General features: G+C 39.2%; 1 protein-coding gene across 2 annotated transcripts in view; it reads right to left on the bottom strand.

Annotated features, from left to right (window-relative positions):
- Positions 1-24,490, bottom strand: part of cecr2 (CECR2 histone acetyl-lysine reader) — a 34,044-nt gene extending 9,554 nt beyond the window's left edge. For both annotated transcript variants that reach the window (XM_081356101.1, XM_081356102.1), the window contains exons 1-7: positions 24,213-24,490; positions 8,541-8,635; positions 6,635-6,818; positions 6,388-6,515; positions 4,788-4,865; positions 4,592-4,662; positions 4,021-4,181 (exon numbers count right to left, since the gene is read on the bottom strand). In XM_081356101.1, the coding sequence (XP_081212227.1) occupies positions 4,021-4,181; positions 4,592-4,662; positions 4,788-4,865; positions 6,388-6,515; positions 6,635-6,818; positions 8,541-8,635; positions 24,213-24,332 (837 nt within the window). In that variant the 5' untranslated portion in view covers positions 24,333-24,490. The remainder of the gene's footprint in view (positions 1-4,020; positions 4,182-4,591; positions 4,663-4,787; positions 4,866-6,387; positions 6,516-6,634; positions 6,819-8,540; positions 8,636-24,212) is intronic.
- Between the last annotated feature and the right edge of the window lie 8 nt (positions 24,491-24,498).

The raw sequence follows: 24,498 nt of genomic DNA, 5'->3' as shown, positions 1-24,498 counted from the left end.
TCACTGGTTATTAATATTAATGACAGGGATTAAAGTGAAAAAAATTCTTCTGACTGAAATTTTTTTTTTAGGCCAAGTCATATTCCTTTAACTTTTTAAATAGTCGAGACCAATAGCGTTTTAAGGGGAGACGTTTTAAACCGCTTTAATATTGCCAGTAGGCGTATTTTAAAAGCTATATTTTAATCTATGAAAACCAGGCATGGAACATACTAATATAATTAATAATTTGCATATATATATATATATATATATATATATATATATATGCAAATTATAACACGTTTACACAAAATTTGTTAACACACAAGTAAGTTACTTTTCCCCTTTACTTAACATAAATTGTAAGAATATGACTAATAGTAAAGACTAGTACTAATAAATACAGTGCTATGCATAAGTTTAGACACCCATGCTAAAGTTGACTAAAAAGAGGAATAAAAAATCATCTTTTGGAAATTGAACTTAAAGGTATAGCGGAGGATCTTTCCGAATTTTAGATAAGTCCCGCCCTCTCCACTTTTTGAAAAGTTTGATTGATTCACCAGAATGATTGACAATTAGGAGGACCAATAGTATAGGCTATCCACCCGGAAGTAAAAAGATCCTCCGCTATACCTTTAATGCCTTAATTTAAAAAATTAGGAAAAATCCAACCTTTAAGGACACCAATTTTCTTTGTGAATGAATAATGTATCGTAAATAAATAAATGTTCTTCCTTAAAATACAGGGTGCATAAGTTTGGACACCCCTATGTTAAATTCCCATAGAGGCAGGCAGATTTTTATTTTTAAGTATTTTTTTTTATTTATTTTTTAGGATACTATGAATCCTGATAAAGTTCCCTTGGCCTTTGGAATTAAAATAGCCCCACATCATCACATAGCCTTCACCATACCTAGAGATACTTTCCATAAGATCATCTCTCAATGCAAACCAAACTAGCTATTAGGCTAACTGAAATACAACCATGCCAATCTCTAGGTATGGTGAAGGCTATGTGATGATGTGGGGCTATTTTAATTCCAGAGGCCAAGGGAACTTTATCAGGATGCATAGTATCCTGGATCCATGAAGTAACTGGCCTTTAAAAATAAAAATCTGCCTGCCTCTATGGGAATTTAACATAGGGGTGTCCAAACTTATGCACCCTGTATTTTAAGGAAGAACATTTATTTATTTACGATACATTATTTATTCACAAAGAAAATTGGTGTCCTTTAAGGTTGGATTTTTCCTAATTTTTCAAATTAAGACATTAAGTTCAGTTTCCAAAAGAAGATTTTTTATTCCTCTTTTTAGTCAACTTTAGTATGGGTGTCTAAACTTATGCATAGCACTGTAAACATTAGGCCTAGGCTAAAGCTATTAAATAGCAGTCCTAAACTAGTTTTTGTTAATACAATGTTGGTATGAGCCACTACAGTCATTTAAAAATATAAAAATAACACAAAGAAAAATAGTGGCATTTTGGGGTTATATGGAAACGACAGTTACCATGGTGAATACACAATATTAACAATAACTGTTAATGAAACATGGAAACTGGTGAATATAATGAGAATCATTCCTGCATTACTTTTATTTCGTGTAATTTACAACGTAACGGCGTTGCATGCTCGTAGTTTCTTTTGCACTTGATCAGTGAAGCAATACAGCGTGCAATTGATTGAGTGTGCGCTACGAGAACAGGATAACGACTGACAGGACAAGAAAGTCCGTTTTTCTGAGGTGAAAAACTTTATTTCAGCGTACACTTATGTCACTGCCTGCCTGGTAGTTCCTATTGTGCTGGGTTTTCTGAAGTAGTCATGATTCGCCTCTCATAACATAGCCTAACATGCTTTAAACACGCACGCAGTGTGGAAAAGGAGGAGCGGAGGCGCGGGGAGCAAGGATCACAGCGCAAATTTGAACTATATCGATGTGATATGGTCCAATTCCATATCGCATTTAAAAAATATATCGATATATTTTTTATATCGATATCGCCCAGCCCTACCTGCATTATAAGTGTGTCACTGAAATATAGTTCTACCTCAGCGCTCAGCTGTAGCCTGACATGCACTTTCCGAGAGCGGTAATTGAAAACCCGGAGTGGACTATGAGCGAAGTGATTACAGAGTGCTTAGAGTGGAGAGAGGAACGTGCTCCACTCCAGGCTTTGATCACATCCCCCTCAGCAGGGTGAATACACCTCGTCTTTCCTTAATTTAAGACCTATTCAAACTAAAATTAAGATATTTATTACACTATTTGAGAAATGAAAGCCTATTTACGGCCTTAAAATTATGAAAAGTGAATTTAAGACTTTAAGGACAGACTGGAACCCGCAATGACGGAAATCCGTCATAGACTTGCTGCAATTAACTGAAATCCGTCGTAGCGACGGAGAACTTTAATCCCTGTTAATGCAAAATAACTTAGATAAAAACATCTTACCTGTTGCAAATTAAGATCAGTGTAAACTCACATAACTTGAATCAAAATCATTAAAAAGATAAGAACATTAAAGGGCACCTATTATGCAAAATTCACTTTTACATGGTGTTTGAACATAAATGTGTGTTGGCAGTGTGTGAGCACAAAACCACCCTAGAATGATAAAAATCCACCCAGTGGTTTTTTTTACAATCTCAATAAATCATAAGCACTGTCTCAGAATGAGCTGTTCTCAGATTCGGTGCAGTGTGGCGTAGAATTGCGCAAGCCCCTCCCACGACTGTTGAGTGACACTTCAGTTTGAGCATAGACCCGCCCTGAGTGAGCTGGACACAGAGTCCGCCATTGTTCGAAGCTTGAGCAGCTGTAGACAAGAATGTCTCCTAAGCGACTGAGGTGTGTTGTTGTTGGACGTAAGAATGAACATAGCAGTGTTCATTTACTCTCGTTGTTACTCGAGGATGGATCTGTACTGTTTGTGATCCAGCTTACAGTCTCCGGAGCGACAGGACTAACGTTACTGATCACGGCAGAAATGAAAGTGAGAGCGCGCGCTCTATCACAGCTCATCGAGTCGGATATAAGGTTTACCAGTTTATTAAGCACCCACTGAAAAGGTGTTTATATTTGTACTGTTAGTTGTAACGAGTGTTTTGTGTACTTCGCTGTGTATGTTGTTGATAATGAAAGGGAGAGAGAGAGAGAGAGTTTATGGATAAGACTTTAATGCGCACTTCTTATACTATGTTTATTCAGCTCTTACAGTGATTCTCTGCAGTAAAACTAACGCTTCATCTTTTGTGTGATGTACAATAAATTTCACTGAACTCGTCAGTATATTTTGGTCATCATTCGGACAGGGTTTGCTACAGCAAGCTTGTATTAATAGTGGATAAAAGGCAAGCAGATGACAAATAAATTATAACCATAATTAAACTAAACTATACCTGTTCTATCTCTATACAGTATATATTTTCTGGCTCTGTGGGCATTATTGTCCGACTCCGAGTCGAAATGAACACCGCAACTGACAGTTTCTGTTGAGATTGTCCTTCTGGTTCTTCTGAGCGGAGCACGTGAGGCTCCGCCCCCTGTGCCGGCAGCAGCAGTTAATTTGCATTTAAAGGGCACACACTAAAACAGCGCGTTTTTCTGAGCCCCAAAAAATGACAATTTAAACATGCCGTAAAAAATTATCTGTTGGGTATTTTGAGCTAAAACTTCACATACATACTCTGGGGACATCAGAGACTTATTTTACATCTTGTGAAAAGAGTCATAATAGGTGCCCTTTAAGATGTCTTTTAAGCTAACAATTTTTAAATCAGAAATTTAGAGAATATTATTTAAGAATAATTTTATTTGAAAATATTTCTGCATTGTAGGAGGGAATTCTCATTGTTCTCAAACAACTAAAGAGTCATTTAAACATCCTACTAATGCCAAACTAAAATATGTCACCATTGTTTTTTCTGGAGATGGCAATCTCTATGATAACCTATATCCCAGTTTTATAACATGACTCATCATTACATCACATCACATGTGGTGCAATCAGACAGACTGAAAATTCTCACCTTGTGTTCAATCATGTTACTGATCTCAGGCAGGAAGTTTTGAGTGATGATGCGGTGCAGGTGACGGTCCTGAGAAGAAATTCGGTCCTTAATACTTTCGGCTAGATTGACCCACTGTTCCTCGGAGTCACACATCAGAGACCAGACACCACGCTCACGCTCTGACAACACATTACACAAAAATAATCAATATCAAAGACAATTCATGTTCGGAGACCAGTTAAAAACTTGCACTTGCAATAAAACTAAGCATCAAGATAAATAATTTGTCAAATGTTTCTAATCTAGCTATCAACCACAATTTGAGCTTTGATCTCTTAGAAATGTCTGTGAAGGCAGGCTACAACTGCTGGCATGGTTGCTAGCATTTAATTTCAGCTTATGTCATGAAAGCTCCACATTTCATGCTTTTGCTGAAAGAGCATTTCATGAACATTGCAGCAGACATGCATTACAGCCGCCATGGGCACTGTAAGCCACTTACATTGCAGAATAAAGGAGAAATGGTTCTGCAATGACTCAACATATTTACACCTAAAACCAACTAAAAGCAGCAAAACCGGTTTCTCACCTATTCCTGGTTTCGACTCCCCGACACTTTCATCCTCTTCCTTCACAGAATACTCCTCGTCCTCTTCCTCCCTGAAACAAACAAGATTAGAGCCTTATCTTTCTAAATAATTCAACTTCTTAGCACCAAACTCTGACTAGTAAGACTAGTAGTATGTCATACAATGCATTTAACGGATGTTTAAAGAGGTCCTTACATAGATTCATCAATATCCTCAGACTTCTTTGGTGGCCTCCCTCTTCTCTTCTTCTCAGACACTTTGTCATAAATGTCACTGTGAAAATGGTACAACTTTTAGCATTTTTTTTTTAAGATTTATTTTTGGTGATTTTTGCCTTTATTATGATAGGAAAGTATAGAGAGTGGACAGGAAGCAAGGTGGGGTAGAGAGAGAGGGGGGGAAGGGATCGGAAAAGGTCCGCAAGCCGGGACTCGAACTCGGTTTGTCTGAAGCGCAACTGTGCTATATGTCAGCGCACTGCCCACAAGGCTATTGGCGCCAAGCTAACCATACTTTTTAGCAATTATATTACATATATTATAATGCTTGTATCAGGGGTGTAAATCAGACAGTTCATCAAGATATGATATCGATTCTCTCAGCCAGTGATACGATATTTGCCGATACGATTATGATTCGATTCATACCTATATCGATTGATTTATCGATATTTAGATATTATGTGCCAAGTTTACACAACCAGTTACATTTTTATTAACACGCAAATGCAACCAAAATATATTACATGAACGTTTAATTAAACTCTTTGAAAATTGCACCCTCTCCCATGGTACATTTACAACAGAAGAGTTCATTTGCAAAAACAGATAACTCCGTTCTTGTTTTTTTATTTTTTTATTGTGCATTACAAGTAATATCAATCAAACTGCAGCTGGGTTGTTTTGATTAAGTAATAATAACTCAAAAATACAGGCCAGTTACAAAATTAAAGTTCATTGAAAGTACGTTTTTTATATATTAAAAGTATGTTTTTTAGCAAAAACAAATAAATCCACATTTCATGTTTCAGAGTTAAACAAAACCAAGTAATTGCTATGATACATAATAAAACACTCGGTTAATCTTTGTAACGTTAATCTCCTCAGCTGACATAGACGCCTGACAAACTTTGTTGTTGTGATTACACGCAATACAGGGAGCCTTTCCCTCACCACTGTAACATTCTGCTTTAGCAAGGTTCTGTGAAAAAGTTTAAGCTTTTATTTTCCTTTTATGCCCAGAAGAGGATATCGCGGGTCCATCAAGTTTGTTGAAATGATTCATCCTTGATCATTTTTAGTCAGCTTTGCCAAAACTCCTCTCAGCTAGCACGTCTTTTCGAAGTGACAAACAGCCCTGTCACCTGACCTGAATACTGTGCGCTGATTTGCTAAAACGGACTTATCGGGTTGCGTTCACAAACAACAAGGGTGCTTGTCGGTTTCTGCTGTAAAACATGAACTCGCGATGCCTTGACAGTGGACAGTACTGGCTTTTGTGACAAAACATGTTTAGGGTTCAGTCAATCTTGTCAGGCATCTATTTCAGCTGAGAAAATTAACGCTATAAAGACACACCGGCAGATGATATGGTGAGTAAACGAAATACTTAGATGGACATTACGTGAGGATGTGGAGAGTGTCAAAATAAAGGTACTGTATATCAATATTTTACGTGTGGCATCGATGCATCGTATCATTAGATCGATGCATCGATCCATATCGATGTATTGTTACACCCCTAGCATGTATGGGTATGTTCATATGTATGTAGAAATGTGAAATCCTCTCCATACCTGTATTGTGGAGACATCCCTTTGACTGGCTCCTCTTTGTAGAGCCGTGTACCGTAAAAGTACCAATAGAGGGCCCCGTTCCCATCCTGGCCCAGAGGCTCAACACGCAAACTGTCTGCATCCAGGCCCTGCAAAACCCATGATCACTATTAGACTCTTCTGTTATGGTGAGGATTAAACAAACAAATCCGTTTTTTTTTTAATGGAGAAAAAAAAGTGTGCTATGAGATGAAAACAAGGTTGCTACCTTGAGCCTGTCGAAGACATCAGCAGCATCAAGACGATAGTCACAGAGTCTGTGCAAAAGCTCCACCTGTGTGCGGGGTGGTAGCTCCTCAAACGGGCGCTCCTTCAGTGGATTGGGCTTCCCTTCTTCCAGTTCCCAGCGGTAATTGATGATGTCTTCCAGATAACTGCTAAAGGACTGAATCCTAAAAGGAAAAAATCTGAATATCACTAAACAATTTGCAAATAAAGCGGCGGTTCCATCCCATTCCATCGGGGGTTGTCACATGTGACTAATGATTAAGTCACATGTGACTAATGATTAAGTCACATGACTTGAGGCACAGTCACATGACTTTGATGCATGTCTAGGTACCTATTCAGAAAGTGATTTTCTATCGTATTTTGCGTGCATTACTTCCACCTGAATCATTTAAGTTTTTTGAAAATTCACATCTTTCCATCCAGCTTTTTTTTTTATCCCCAAAAAATTGCATATGCAGATAGAAACTATTAAACAACTGACCTGTGACAACAGGAAAATGAATGCACAAAATCTTACACTTGTCCACTAAGGGGTCAAGTACCCTTAAGCAACACAAACAAAAGCAAACTCAAACAATCTTGTTTGCGGCAGTCAGGGTCTTCCACCTTGATTTTAAGTAAGGATAATTCGCTTTGTAAATTATTCATATGATTTAAGTTCTACAACTGCCTATTTTGTGATGATCCAGGCTAAAAGAAAAAAGTTAATTCCGGGTGGGGTCAATTCGATCAACCCAACACCCAGTTCCTGGTACTAATGTGTAGGGCAAGGGTGAGCCTTAGGACAACAAGAGAGAAGGTAGAGAGCAAAATAGGATAGAAAGAATAGGCTTATCTTGAGAAAGCAGAATGATCTCTCTCACAGCTGCAGGCCCCCTGCCATTCCATCTTTCTCCGCCTCTCTCTCTCATCCGTAACACTCCCTCCCCCATTCTGCTGGAGCGTTTAGCACATGTAGAATGAAAAGGGCACTTCTGTGAAAGGCCAGTGCCCCGCGGCCTCCCCCTGGATGCCAGTTGCTGTCGAATCCAATAAAACCCTGCGTTCTGTTAACGGCCTGCCTGAGTATGCGAAAGGGATCATTCTTGCCTACCCAGTCATCGACCGGACTCCTTTTTGCTGCTGATGAGGCACCGCTATGGAAGGGAGCTCCCTTTAGGGGCTAGTCATTCATCACAGCACTGACTCTCACAATAACTCACACTCTTTACTGGGATGGGGCCCATGGCCCCTTGACCTACTACTGCTGCAGGTAACCTAGCTCCATGACTACAGCGCTACTACAGACAACTGGTTGCATTCAGATTGGAGATGGAGTCTGAGTCAGACACAGGATGTGGGTTGGGCAATACCATGCATAAGATCCTTCAAGAGCACAGAGGAGGGTTGCAAAAACACCCCAAACAGTACAGTATGATGAGTATTTACGGTTCAGTACAAGTTAAGCTCCATCTACAACATTTGTTGCATAATGTTGATTACAAAAAATGGACTCATCCATTTTCTTTATTATGCTGTCATGGCAACAAAGTTGTGAAATTGGATATTGCAAAAACTGTAAAATTGGACATTCAATTTTATCATACTAAAATCATGTAAACACTCATATTGTTTATATCTGGCTCTACTACTGGAACAGTGAGTATTATTAACATTTACAGATTCACTTCCACTGTAAGTGCCTCACTGTAACCCACAAGTATTGTTGATTGAGCTTAACTCTCATTTAAAATTGAACTCTATCCTACATTTGTTTTCTTTTTCATTAACCCATTTACTCAGATGTACGTCATCAGATGGAAGAACATATCTGTCGCTACTTCAGTTACATCACAACTTTAAGGTACAATGGGAACAGGAAATACTGATGGTGATGCACTTACGTGATGTCGCTGCGTTGATAACATCCTTTCAGCAGGGAGCAAAGGAGGTCCGAGAGGAAGTCTTGGTCTTGTTTCAGTAGTGCTTGCTCAAGTTCCTATAAAAAAAAGAACACCAGGGATTGGGGCCATTACAGCAGGGTTGAGTTTAACTAGCAGCTGCTTTTACAAACTTATTAAACGATATTGGCCTAAACAGCCTAGCTTGACATTTGTATACCACTCTTTCGCTGATGAGAAAATGTTGTGGCTTACTAACACCTCATAACGTGGGGTACTCACAATAGTAACATAGATTTATGAATTTTATATAGTAGTTTGACATTTTCAGCAAAACAGTGTAGCCTCATGTTACAAAACTCTTTAGGGGTACTAAAGCTAAAAGTAAGTGATGCAATAACAGATCCTGTTTGACCACCTTTTTAGGTTGTCATTAGGCATTACAACTGAAACCAGAGTAAGACTAATTGTTGTTTTAAGGAACTGCCTGTAGAGCAATGTCACTCAACCATGTTCAGTTCAGGAACCAACCTGACGAACTTCCTTTGTTTGCAAGAGCCACATTTTAAAAACACCCAGTGTGCACTGAAATGTTGAGTGAATGTGGTGTCAACTTAATTTGATCTTTTATTTACACTATAAGATTATACCACTACAACGCACTTTCTAACACCTCTGGACTTGGATAAATGTTCCCAATCCTGTACAAATGTGTTTCAATCCTCATACAGGTGAGAAAACAAAGAGATATGTTAATAACATTTAGCCTAAGGTTAATTCTGATTGGTTAATCAACATGTAGAGTAGTGACATGTCACAGTATGTATGTTTAAGTACATTTTCATGTGCATTTATAATCAAGCTACAGCAGGTTTTGGATACATGAGCTACAGTCCTCATCTGTCTGTCCAAACATACATAACACAAAGCATAATTAAATATTTAAAAGTATTAAATGATCCTTGTGCATGAACCGTCTTTTAGAGAAAGCACACACACCACAGAGGCCAAATAACGTGTACTAAACTGAAGTGAACTAAAGTGTTAACGGACCCAAATTTATGAAGACGTTCAAATTGTGACAACCTTTTATTTTAGTTGAACTAAAGCAATTTATCATTCATCACCCATCCATCTCAATAAAAAAAAAAATGATTTATTGCTTTGGTCCAAGCAAAGTCAAACTTTTTAAGTCCAAGTAAACGTACTTTGTGAATGTTGAGTGCTAAGAATGTCACAATTTGAATGACTTTGTCAATATGAAGCAAACTGATGTATTACATCATAACATCTGGAGGCGTAGCCTAGTCATGAAAGATCTCAGCACCACTGTAGACTTAATCCCTTCGAGGGGCAATCCATGAGCTAATACCATCATGACTTTGGGCAAAACAAATCACCCCATGTTGCTCTATTTTCCCTATAGGTGTACTGCAAGTTGCTCTGGGTGAAAGTGTCAGCTTAATGACAATTCAAAGCAAATTAGACATCTGAACAGGCTATGAAAACATCAGGTAAAACCAATACGGGAAGCAATAAGTCACTGTCAAGATGAATTAACAGTGGAGTACTACAAGAATACAGAAACATGGCTTGTAACCAACTGACTTTAAAAACCTATTGGATATAAGTTGGATATAAAGTCCTGGTAAAGTCTGGTCATCTTTATGGTAAAGTATAAAGATGGTAAAGTCCTTAGACTTGCACTAAAAACACACCAAAACATTCTCCTGGTTCTCGATAAAGCTTCTAGGAACAAGATGGAACTGAGATTTAACCTTGACCCCTGTCTTCTTTCATTGTGTTGCAGCTATTGAGGGTTTATGAAGCGGCAGTAAGTGGGACTGCAAACTCCAGCCTACTGAAAGGAACTAAGCGACAGCATGAGCCCACAGCCACAGCTAGGGCTAGGCTGACCCAGCACAACCTGACCCAGCATGCACTGCTCTCTCTTCAGGATGCCCAATGTCACTAAGAAAGAGGGAGGGGGAGCTTGAGAAATGTAAATGGACAGTGCTCCATCACCGGTCCATCTCAAGGAGCTTAGCGACTGCGGTTGCTTTCTTTCACGAGGACACAGCGAGCCACTCAGTCCCTCAGGCAACAGGGAGCACTTTTCAGCTCCCGTATAAAATATCCTCCCCCTTTATCCTTTCAGAGCGGAGTGACACAACAAAATTAACTCAAGGGCGAGAGAGGCAGCCCATCCATTCATCGTGAGATTCACTCAAGCTGCAGATTGCCATTTCTCTCGAGAGAAATGGTGGAGAGAATGGGGTCATGGAGGGTCAGCTCACACACCTCCTGGCTGTAGAGAGGAAACCAGGAGCCCAGTGTCAGCAGCAAGAGAAAAAAAACAGAATGAGAGCTTGAAAAACAGGATGAGACATGCTTGTGCTTAAGGTGAAGAAAAAAGAAAAGAAAACACTGTCCTTAGATTGTTCTCTTGGGGAAAAAATGGCAGTGGTGTTGCTTAACATGCTGAATTCATTAGGCTTTTTTGGGTTGATTGTTGAAGCAATTTAAAAGCTATTGATTATCCCCTCCAGGTACTCAATAAAAAATCTAAAGTGTCTGTGAAACTCCTTATTGAAGGAGACAGTCTGTTTGGGCAGGAAGTCCAGAGGGGAAATGGATCCAGCGTAACAAAAAGGGTTATCACCTGGAAAAATTTGGTAACTCTTCATGTCTTCATCTATTTATATCCATCTCTTCACAACTCACTCACACTGAGTGTTTGGTTCTGCCAGGAACATACAGGATTGCCTTCAAGTGATGGACCATTCTGGCCTTCCACACGTCCCTCAGAACCTCTGTTACACCCACAAAACTTCCTGGTCCCTTGACAGTTAGAGGACCAGAGTGGGCACATCTATCAGTGCAGCCTCGACTTTGATCACACTTCAAACCTGAGGCCGGCTACGGGGGATTAACACAACCCCACTTCGCTTTTGAAGTTCCATTCGGTGGCTCAGATGGCAGAGAAGGGAAATTAATGTTGTGCGTGTCCTTTCCACCACAAAGTCCCCTTTAACTGCTCCCTGAAGATATCAGACTTCAATCTTCTGTCTTAACCAACTAGCAAAACAGGTATGGTAATTGCACAGCACAGTTTGGCAAAAAACAGTGATAGTATTAGATGAGTAATTAGGAGTAACATTTTCAGTCAAGTCCAAGGTTACAGTGATAGTTCACCCAACAATGAAATTCTATCATTTGCTCACCCTGTATGAAATTTTAAAGTATGGTTTGACTGTTTTTGTCCAAAACTGGCCCTATTGACTTTAATTATATGGACAGAAAAAAACAGGCTACAAAATAAAAACATTTTTCTAAATATCTTCTTTTGTGTACCACCAAAGAAAAAGTGACATGTTTGGAACAATATAAAGGAGTAGGCTAAATTATGATAATTAATTTTTTTTGGTTAAATACTCCTTTAATAGTTAACCAAATAATTATTCGATGTGGCTGACGTTGTATGTCACATGACATTTAGTTTTAAAAGTGACACTACTGAAAACAAACAGTAATATCAGGGGTCAGCAGCAACCTATGGCACGGGACAATCAGTGGTATGTGACATTAGCTAAATAAGAGGTGTATGTATATAATTTAAACAAAGTTCCTTTAACTTGTTTATGGATGTACATTTTGGAGTAATCATTCCTCATGGTCACACACACATTTTAACCAGCGCTAGTGCGCAGATCCGACAAACCATTCGTGTGAGCAGAGGTGCGAGCTTCTGTGATTATTCCTCCACATGCCATAAGGTTGCTGACTAAATTAAAACGTTAGGCTATATATTTTATCAGTCTCAGAGCTAATTCACTGAATGTCACTGATAAAGTTGTGTAACTGCCAAGACAGAGCTTTGGCAAAACTGAGCCGCCCTCTGTATCAGTCCCTGGTGCACACCAGAAACTCTCTTCAGATGCATACAAGCAATTTAACAGCTCTTGTTAGTTAAGGGAGTAACAGGAAGACAGTGAACGTTCTTCTATCTGTATAACGTTCTCTCCACTCCCTGAACTGTATCTCCTGATGCCACACTTTCAACCTACATAATAGCGCGGCAACATTATGAAGAGAAAGTTTACCAACCGAATTGTGGATCTTCCAATAACTGAGACTTTCTTATAAAGTGTTTGCGGTGCTTCAGATTCCGCAGAGCAGCACTGGACTGGCAGTTGATGATAACGTAAAGTGGAGAGATACAATCCAGATAAGGAATTGTTACTCTCTTCCCAAGAACTTAACCATGCATAAAGTAATTCTCTTGAAGTCACCAGTGGAAAAACAGCCTTGTTATCACCTATTCTTTCAAGACATTCAGACCTCTTCTGCTGCTGCCAACTAACAACAGACTCTTGCTTGTATATTGTGTACTGTATATTCTTTGTTCTTCCTTATTTTTCGTGAAGCTTTATTTTGCTTCGCTTCTGCTATGATAAAGAGACATCCCCTTTTGCATTGAGTGTTCGTTTATTTTGGGGGTGAAGCAATGAATGAATATATATATATATATTTTTTTTTTTTTTTTTTTTTACATTTTTGGGTTTAATTCCAATAATATTTTGGTCATATCACTACCAGTACCCACCAGTCAGTACAATTTTGGAAAGGGTCAAGAGAAGGGCAGGTTATACAACGGCCACCCATCTCAATGTCAGGGCCAGGTGCAACAGGTGGCCCTGGATGGGCGGCCAGACACATCTAGGGTTTGGGATCACTGCACAGGCAACTGAATGGGGATCATTAACTCCCCTAACAACAGCCTCCCCATTCTCAAGTCTCTTGCATGGCCACCACTTGGTGGTCTTTTTGCCAATATCTTGAACAGGATATTGTCCAACACCACCAGGTGCAGTAATGTGCTTAAGACCATTAACAACACTAGTTTGCCAACAAAACTAAGCATTAGGGCTGCGTGCCTTACATACATATACATAATGAAGCACCAAAAAGTCTTATCAAAATATCATTAAATGAAGAGCACACTGTTGTGTTTGTTAACCAAACAAATGCTTGCACAACCTCAAACTTTTTGCTTTTACCATCAGTGACAAATACCATTGCAAAAGAAATTGGTCAGAACATTGAGAGAATGTTGCACAGCAAAACTTTCTGGTTATAAAAGTATTCCTGGTAAACAAAGATCAACAGGTTAAACTCGCTATAATACCATGCCTTGGCGGTAAAGCTAATGCAAAACCATAATGATGAAGAAACTGCCTCAAACGTATAAACAATATACAAAATCATCCTATAATAAAAGTTGAGGCATTTCTTTGATCATTAAGGTATATTTCTCTAAAATAAATACATTAACTTAAAACAGAAGACCAATTTCTTACATCACTTTTAAAATGAATATTTCACAATCAAGGGATGGGGAATTCATTTGAAAAACAACATAAAAATTATATTTCCTTCTGTAAATTTACCACTGAACAGAAGATTTGTTTTCATTAGAGACTACAGAAAAGACTCAAAGGCTTTATCTAAACAGTGCCACAATATTCAGATAAAATAGTTCTCCTTGTAAACCTAAACACATAATTTTAGCTAATTTCAACTAATTTGAAACTTCAAAGTCATGTCGATGATGCTTCCAAGTCGAGTCTGAATTTAAGTGCGACTTGAGACTTTTAGACCCAAATGTATCCAAAATAGGTATTAATTAAGCTGCATTTCCTAATAGTTTTAAGCAAAGCATGTAGTAGTAGTAGGCTAATGCTCAATATAACACAGGCTCGATTGTTTATAAAGAAAAAAGAAAGACCAATTTCAGAGTTCAGGGTGAGTTGGTCTGAACAAGAGGTCAGAGCAAACTGACATTATCTATTTTTAACATCGGGAGCACAACCAGGAAACATTACTATAAGCATAACAGACAAGACAACCATGGCTTCTCTCCAAACAACCGTTCCCAATAGCAGCTGAGTTGGTCTAGCTGGGCCATTGTCACAAACTCGCCCTATCAAAGCACATTGACACCCCCGAGCACACCCCTCCAAAACACACACACGCTTTACACGTACACACTCTCCGCCACCTCCGCTGTAGGCTGAGGGTCCCTCACGTCTCATGCACGCAGCCTCCCCCACCATCCAACTCTATCCTGCGGAGTGACATTCCCACTGGAGCCCCTATCGCTGCCACCCCCACCAACTCAACTGTCTGCGGGGAGAGAGCTGCAATCCCAGATGACACACTAAACATCAGATTTCCCATCATGCACTTACGAGCTCCCAGCAGGTTCTTGCATCATGCTGCCATGAGCAAAAAAACAGCACGTCGCTCAGAGGAACACCTGACAGTCACACTCTAAGCGGGTTAACACTAACCCGACAAACTAGGATCACAATGGGGGCCTCGATTTCATCCCAGACAAAACACAAACAAGCAACGGCGTGTGTGGAGCGGCAGCCTCAAACTGGAGACAGACACTGGGAGCCATGGGGCGCTGCAACAATAGAGCTGCCTGAAACAAACACCACAGAGTACAAACCCCTTCACCCGTACCCCATGTGGAACCATCTGATACATTTACTTCTGCCCTCACCTGTCAATCAGAGGTGGGGGAGGGGGGTCAGTGATCACAATGTGGATGGATACGGTGGTTAAGACAGACTTGGGAAGTACCAGATGTGTTGTGTACATATGATGGATTCACTGTTGCGTAAGGGTCATATCACACGAAGAATGCAAAGTTAATGCAAAACTTGACGTCTTGATGCTGGGTGGTTGCTATGCAGTAGCTAAATAAGCTTGTTTTTTTTATAGCCTACTGAACGCGTAGCCTTTCAAACTATAAATTGATAACACATTGCACTCTAAAAAGTTGTCTAATTAAGTTGTCTACTACTGGCCAATCATCAATATGATACTAAATATTGTACATCCATGCTTTACACCTCTCCTACACTGGGACAGCATTTTCTTCCACTGAAATCTGAGACATTTGATAAAGCAGTCTAAGAATGACATATTTTGGAAAATGGTGACATAAGTCTCTCTAGCTCACCAATGCTGCATTTATTTGATCAAAAATACAGTAAAAACAGTAATTACTCCAATTTAGAAAATAACTTGTTTTCTATTTTAATCATTTTAAAATGTAATTTATTCCTGGGATCATTCTGATATGCTGATTTGGCTGTGATGGACTGGCCAACTGTCCGGTTTGTTCCTCCACCTGTGGCCCGAGACACCGGGATTGGCTCCAGCATCCCTGTGACTCTAAAAAAGGACAAAGCGGTTTGGAGAATGGATGGATAGATGGATGTTGATTAGGTGTTTTCTATTTTCTATTGTGCTGCTAATATTTTTTAAATACATGTTTCTTTCAGAATACTTTGATGAATAGAAAGTTAAAAAGAACAGCATTTATTTGAAATTTAAATATTTGGGAACATTAAAAAAGTCTTTATAGACTATCAATTTAATGCATTCTTGCTGAATAAAAGAAGAAAACCCAAAGACCCCAAACATTTGAACGGTAGTAGCTGATCACATGATTTGAATGCTTGAGAATATAATGTGAATGTCTTTTCTCATCTGGTTGACTGGAGCAGATTAGTCATAAGTTAAAATCTCTAAAATGAAGGTGGGTGAGAGCGGTTCTTTTCAAGCTGCAACATCTGGGGTCTGAAACAAGGCCTGCTGACCCATCAGTTATTGATGGTGCAAATCCCACAGTCAGAGCTCACTTCCTCCTCCTCAAAACCACAGGAGCTCTACCAAGGGTGAGCCCCTCGCACATCAAAGCTGCTAATTCAACACAGGCTTCACAGATACGCACATGCACGCGCATACACGCTCACGGCCACCCTTCACAATCGGCACCCGGTGTTGGAGCAAAACGAGAGAGCACTACAGATCCTCCTGACACAAATCCATTTTCCTCATCTTAATCCATCTGTTTTTCAAAACAAGAGCATGTCGCCAGCTCCCGCTCCACCAGGCCCCATTGAGATTAAATCTCCCTTTACAATCAAGCAGCGCAAGGCCCTAAAGAAACCAAGCACCCAGTTACGATCATCTCAGCTCTCCGGGGGGAGAGGCAAAGAAAGCCACCATCTGTGATTTAGTCATGCTCATGCCAGGGCCAATGATGGAGCAACAGTGAGTGAGGAGGAACGTGAATGAGGCTCTATTCAACACCGGCAGAACACACAACCCCAAGTTGGGTGGAGGAAAGAGCATAAGGGGGCACTTGTACCCAAGGATGAAGGTGTGATAAAGAAGATGAAAGGGAGGAGTCCAAGATAATCCACTGGGAAAATTCTGTCATGTAAGATCATGGATGAGACAAACAGCTGTCAGGGAACATGTGGATGGATGTGCTACGTCAGAGCTTGACAAAGGCTTAATGAGCTCTTGCACAATAGCCTCTGTGATCTCCGACAGAGACAAGCGTTAATTAGGGGTGCATCAGTAGTCTGAATTATAAACTAGCTCAGTCACTGATTCTCATTACAAAATAAATGGAGAAACTAGTAAACCTGTGTGAAAGGAGTCTGGTCGCAAGCGGATCAAAAGAAGAGTCAAGTCAAAGATGACTGCTTCAAACTGTAAAAATGTAATCTTTGCAAATCTTCACAAAAACAATCAATATAATGAATAACAGACATTTATGGAAACCATTTCCACTTTAGAATAAAAAAAAATTGACAATCACACAATGAGACTTTCTCATAATTTTTACTTTATTTCTCAAAATATGACTAATCAGTAGCAACTTCATTGCATTCTCTTCAAACAAAAGTATGGTGTATGACTGTTATTTAAAGAAATTAATTGGCTACTTCCGCAAGGAAACATTAAATTGATCAAAAGTGACGTTTATAATGTTTCAAAAGATTCCTTTCAAATTCTGTTGTTTTGAATTTTTTATTCAAAGAATCCTAAAATAAAATGTAGGATAATGTGACTGTAGACTAGAGGAATGGCTGCTGAAAGAAACTTCAGCTTTGCCATCACAAGAATAAGTTACATTATAAAATATATTTAAATAGAAAAGTTATTTTAAATGAATAAAACAATATTACTGTTTTTACTGTATTTTGAAATAAATTCAGCCTATTTGAGCATGAGAGACTTTCAAAGCACTAAAAAAATCTTTCCGACCCAAAACTTTTGAACAGTAGTGTAAACATTAAAGGGATAGTTCACTTTGAAAATAATTTTTGGTATGTTTTAGCTTACCTCAAGGGCATCCAAGATGTAGGTGTCTTTTTTTCCGCAGTAGTTTCAATTTGGATATTTTTAGGTCAAACCGTTCTTGTCTGTCAGTCATATAATGCAGGTCGATGGTCACTGTATCAAAACACAAGCACAGAGTCCAAATGAAAACAATTTCCCATCGTCCAAATTAAACAATTCCCCATCGTAAGTACACATTAATGGCCTAAGACACGAAACGAGCGGTTTGTGTGAGAAAATGAACAGTATTTATATCGTTTTTACCTCTTGTAACACAGCACACGTCCAAATGATCTGACGGCGCGGGCGGGTATAGATGTATACATAGATGTCGCCTTGGCTACGGTTTCGTTCCAATGAACTGCTGTAGCAAAGGCGACATCTAGTGTATACATCTATACCCACTCACGGGCGGGTATAGATATATACACTAGATGTAGCTTGGCTACGGTTTCGTTCCAATGAACTGCAGTAGCCAAGGCGACATCTATTTATACATCTATACCCGCCCGCGCCGTCAGATCATTTAGACGTGTGCTGTTTTCAAGAGATAACAACGATATAAATACTGTTCGTTTTCTCACACAAACCGCTCGTTTCGTGTCTTAGGCCATCAATGTGTACTTACGATGGGGAATTGTTTAATTTGGACGATGGGGAATTGTTTTAATTTGGACTCTGTGCTTGTGTTTTGATAGTGACCATCGACCTGCATTATATGACTGACAGACAAGAACGGTTTGACCTAAAAATATCAAAATTTAAACTACTGCGGAAAAAAAGACACCTACATCTTGGATGCCCTTGAGGTGAGCTAAAACATACCAAAAATTAATTTCAAAGTGAACTATCCCTTTAAGAACAAGCACACAAATTGGCGGTGATTTAGGAGAAATGGCTGCAGATTTACCAAAAGGATCAAATGTTGCCTACCAGGGTCAATTATTACACAATTTAAAAGTGTGAGTGAGTGATAGGGGTGTAAATCGGACAGTTCATGACGATACGATACGATATCGATTCTCTCAGCCAGCGATCAGATATTTTTCGATACTTCAAAAAATTCCACGATACGATTCGATTCGATTCAGGGCTATATCGATCGATTAATCGATATTTAGATATAATGTTCACACAACCAGTTACGTTTTTATTAACTCACAAATGCAACCAAAATATATAACATGAACGTTTAATTAAACTCTTTGAAAATTGCACACCCTCTCCCAATTGGGACATTTATAACAGAAGTGGTTATTTGCAAGTACTCATAAATCATGTTTTTTATTATTATTGTGCATTCCAAGTAATATCAATCAAACTGCAGCTGGGTTGTTTTGATTAATAATAATAATAATAACTTAAAAAATAAAGGTAAATTACAAAATTAAAGTTAATTGAAAGTATGCTTTAATATTTTTTTTTTTTTTTTTTTTAGCAGAGCAGAGCAGATACATTCACATTTCATCTTTCTGAGTCAAACACAACCAAGTAATTGTTATGATAAATAATACAACACTCGGTTAATCTTCATAACGTTAACCTCCTCAGCTGACATATGCCTAACAAACTTTGTTGTTGTGATTAACGTACGTACACGCAGTACAGAGAGCTTTTCCCTCACCATTCCGTTCCCTAAACGAGCTGCTTTAGTAAGGTTCCGTGAAAATGTTTCAGGTTTTATTTTCCTTTTACGCCCTGAAGAAGATATCACGAGTTCATTGAAATGATCCATCCTCGATCACTTTTAGTCAGCTTTGACGAAACTCCTCTTAGCCAGTGCGCGTCTTTTCAAAGTGACATCTGACCTGAATATTGCGCGCTGAGGCCATCCTTAAAAATATTTTGGTTTGCAGTAACAGCAAAAAAAAAGAAAAAAAGGGTCGGTAGGTAGGTCTTTATTTTTTTATATATATAAAAAATAATATAAAAAAGTATATTTTTTTAATAATAAAAAAAAAATCGGGGTCGGGGGGGTCTTGAGAGAACATTTTTCACCGATGTCTAGGGGCTGTTTACACCAGGCCACTTTGCGTTTTCTCAGATCGGATTGCAATCTGATTGATCAAAACGATTCAATTATTTACACCTGGTTACATAGATGTGTGTTGTTGTTTTTTTGCGGATATAACCGATCTTCAATTCCCGCTATATGCAGATTTAATGCAGTGCACCGAAAGCAACAGTTATTATTTTATTGGTCAACAGCTAAAATTTCTGAATCAAAGCCCGCAATAAGAGAAAGCGGAAACAGCCCTGGTAAGATCATTTCGTTTCTTTACATTTAATAAAGATGATCGTGTGTTAAGCGTCTGCGACTTACTTTCACTTTGATTTGCGATAGCACGTTGATGCTTAGCTTCTCATCTGCGGCGATGCGTGTTGCAGTAGCGTCGTCATTACTGACTAAAACATGACATGTAGCCTATATAACACGCTTTCACATGTTTATTTTTTAATAAACCATATTCAACAACATATATAAATGAAATAATCTTTAGAGTAAAGCCGCAGCCATCATTACCAAGCGCGAACCATTGACAGTGAATGAAACGGAGCGATCTCAGCCTGCAGGCCGTAGTGTGACATGCGTAAACCTGGTGTAAACATAATGACGCGCCACGAGTTTTTATTTAAAAGAAAGAACGTAGCTTATGTTTGTATGTATGTCTAAGCAATTTATATTCACAATACTTAATAACTAATATTATTTTATTGCATTTGTATTAGTTGTTTGAAGAGTTAAAAAAAAATTGGTCGGTCTTAACGCAAGTTTACAACCGGCAAGTCGGTCGGACTAAAAGGGGAAATAAATAAATAATTGGGTCGGTACTAAATTGACAGGGTCGGTCGGGTTACGGCAAACAAGAATATTTTTAAGGATGGCCTGAGTCGCTAAAACGGACTTCTCGTGTTGTGTTCACCAACAAGGGTGCGAGTGCTTGTCTGTTTCTACTGTAAAACATGAACTCGCGATGCCTTGACAGCGGACAATACCGGCTTTTGTGAAAAAAAAAAAAAAAAAAAAAAACTTGTTTAGGGTTTAGTCAGTCTTGTCAGGCGTCTTTTTCAGATGAGGAGATTAACGTTACACACCGGCAGGCGGTTGGTGAGTAAACGAAAATGTGCGCTTTAGCGGAAGGATGTTACGTGTCGTGATAATGTGGAGAGTGTCAAAATAAAGGTGCATATCGATATTTTAAGTGTGGAATCGATGCATCGTATCGTTAGACGTTATATCGATGCATCGATCCATATCGATGTATCGTTACACCCCTAGTGAGTGATGGTCAGTTCTCTACAATAGATGAAGTTTGAGCAATTAGTAATGAGCTTGTCTTTCTCCAGATGCCCACATTGCTGACGTTGCCAACCAAACATAATCGATTCATAAACTAAATTAAGTCCCACTCTCATCTTCTGCTGCGGCAAACGCTTGGACCTAACGCCCACAGATCAATTCTCCATCTCCACCCACTCTCCAGACACCACCAAATTGATAATGAAGACATATGAAAACAGACAAGCAACAAAACACCAACTCTGTGTGGAGTCAGCAGGCTCGGTCCTCTGGCTGTGTTTGTATATGAGGGGTGAGGGGGGACGTCCTGAAGGACCCCGTCTCTCTCGGCTCTTGGAGGCGGTGGGATTTCAGGGCTCGTTTCACAGCCACACTGCCAGGAAATCAAGCGTGCTTCACACAGACAAAGAGCAAGGAGAGAGCCCAAGCGAATAAGGCCTCTTCCTGCCGAGCCCTTCTCTCATCTAGGGCAGAGATACGGAGCGCGACTGTGAAATGTAACCAAGGAACAATGTGCGAGGAGCCGTTTTGTCAGCATGCCAAGAAGAATCTCCATTGTCGGCCCCCGGAACGGATCCTGAGAAGAAAAGGAGCTGGCCAACACCTTATACTTCATACTGGATCATTGCCTTTGTAATATCCACTGTGTTCGACACACAAAGCCTGTGCTCTGAGTGTGACAATCATGAACAAATTCAATCTTTCAGTGGTTTTCAGTCTTAAGGCGAAAATAACATATATTTGACAAAACAAGATTCTTGGCTAGATTTCTGCCAATCCCAATGTTTATTATAAAATAAAATACTTTTGTTCAAGGTATATCACTGTTTATTAAATGAATGAAAATCCGACTACTCAACAGGTGAGATTGTTATGGTCTTCGTACAACAATCAGGTGTACTAGAATGTCAGCGTGCAAAGTCGTTTAAAACAAACAGCCATACGGCCACCTTATAAAGTAGGCTTTCTCCCACGTAAAAGACATTGTATCCTCTTACAGACGGATTTGTGTTCTATTTACCGAACTATCCACCTGCTTTTTTTAGACACAGCCCTGTGCCTCATGCTCACAAGGGCTGAAAACGAACAGGTGAGGTACAAGAAAACGTCAGCTAAGCCACTGCAACACCACATCAAGGATTGTCTTTGAGCGAGTTGCTGGAAAAGCTGCTTTGATGAAATTCCCATCAACTTGTTTTGAATGGCTCACGCAAATGAGATGAAGTTTGACAGAAATCCAAATACGGCAACTGTATGCAAGAAAAAACAAAAGCTCAATTCATCATTTTTGCAGGAGTTGTACCTGAATTGAATTGAACATAAAATAGCAAAGTTCTTAAATTACAACGCCAAAGTATGTTCAACTAAAATGTCCTACGGCAATGTAAAGACAAGAGACTCTTTACCGTGTTCAACAGCCACTTCAACACTAATAAGCATTAGGACAATTGAGCTTAAGGCAAAGATAATAATAGAAGACTCACGCAACGTGACGGATGACTTAAAAAACGTCTCAATCACTAGATTAAAGCAACCGATTGGATTATTCACAGTCCCATTCACGCGCGGCTGCAAAGTTACCAGGATACTGAAGTGGGACTGAGAGCTTTTGTGTTGAATGACCTTGGACACCTACGCTGAATGCAATTAGGATGCGAGGAGGAATCGTGAAACGGTCAATGACTTGATTCTGAGACAGACTCCCACCCTCTGAATGTAAATCCTTTAACACTGCATTGACACACGCTGCCTGTAATCTGCGATCACCAAACTACACACAGTCAACATATGCAGGAAGCTCAGTTTGCAATAGTGTTGCAAAAAATCAAACATGACCAAAACAATCATCCAAGTTACCAATTAGAGACCGATAATCGGTTTGGCAGATATTTTACATTCACACTTTTCAACTGAATTGATACTGACACTTTTTAAATAGCCATTCATTCTCAAGCGAGAAATCTGTTCAGATCACAATAAAAACAAATCTGCGTAAAATTATCTTTATGATTAACAAAAACAGCAGCATGATTATTATTAATAATTATAATCATTGTTATAATGAAAACTATAACTTAGGGTTTAATTGTTGATTTAGTCATTTTGAGTCATATAAAACAGAAATGATACAATTAAAAGTAGTTTCTGCATAATAATCTGTCATAAAAAGGCAATATCGGTCGATCTCTCTAGTATGAAATTCCTATTTGATCACGCCAGTTGTAACTTTTCACGGAAGCAGCACGCGGTGATCAGCAGATCAAACTCCTCATGCAATAACAAAGCCAGTGGCCAGCACGTTTCACACATGTGGGGGTCGAGAAGGACTGATGCCTGTGACAAATACACACGATCTGTGCTGTTTCCAAATGCACGTTAAAGGAGGTGATAAAAAATGGGGGTGACTCAACTATTGAAATGTTTCTGGGTTAAGTTACATTCACATCGGTAGATCAACGCGAGACTGATTTTGCAGCATCATTGTTAATAGACTGAATCAATAACAAACAAAACAGACAGACAGTAGGAAACAATGGCCAAGTCGAAGGCAGCCTGTGACCCAACAATGATGAACTTGAGTTTATAAGATGAAACGAAACAAGCCCAGGTGAACGAGCTAATCAAGTCACTGGAAATTTTGTGTAAACCTATTCGACGCCACTTAAATCGAGAATGAAAACCGGTTTTACGAGAATGAACAAGAGACTTTAAACTTAAAACAACGCACGACTTAACGCTAAAATTTATCCCGGATATTAACAGAAATATCGCAGCGTTTATATTAGCAATTGGTTTAACTTAAAAAAGACAGAACAAAGTCTAACCTTACTAACCCAACCAATAACTCGATTTATAAACAAAGACAAAACACCACTAACCACTGAAAAAACAAGAATTTTAAAGCTTGTATTGGAGTAAACAATCAACGCGTCCAGTGATGGTTTAGTTCTGTTATTATATAAAACCAAACTAACGTTAAATAACTGACTTTATTCTATCAACGTCACTATTAGAGACTTGCGTTGACGTCCCATTAACTAACTTATAACGTGAATGGTTAAAGTGAGAGTTTGCCAGGCACACAAAGTCAGACTGCTGGGGAACCTGGCCAACTTGAGTTTGGTTTTCTTTAGTTAATTCATACAGGTATGGTAATTTACCTCGATTTCAAAGTCTGGTAAACTGAACGCCGTCCTGAAGAGAGAGCAGAAGTGCGCTATGGCGGGGACTTCCCACCAAGACTGGATCTCCTCCACAGAAGTTATACATCCCTGGGACATCTTTCTGTTATCCTACGAATGTCTCACATTAAAAAGAGTGGCTTAGACGAATCCGCCCAGCGTGTTCCTCACATAGAACTTGTTTAACTGAACAGTAAAACTTGTTGTCCTTGCGGTGCAGCAGCCATTGCGACCCGTAGAGTTGTACAATCTGTTTCAATCCGCA

Source organism: Scardinius erythrophthalmus, assembly GCF_964197995.2.
Source record: "Scardinius erythrophthalmus genome assembly, chromosome: 24".
NCBI lineage: Eukaryota > Metazoa > Chordata > Actinopteri > Cypriniformes > Leuciscidae > Scardinius > Scardinius erythrophthalmus.
The sequence above is the reverse complement of the archived record's forward strand: the minus strand, read 5'-3'. Positions and strand labels throughout refer to the sequence as shown.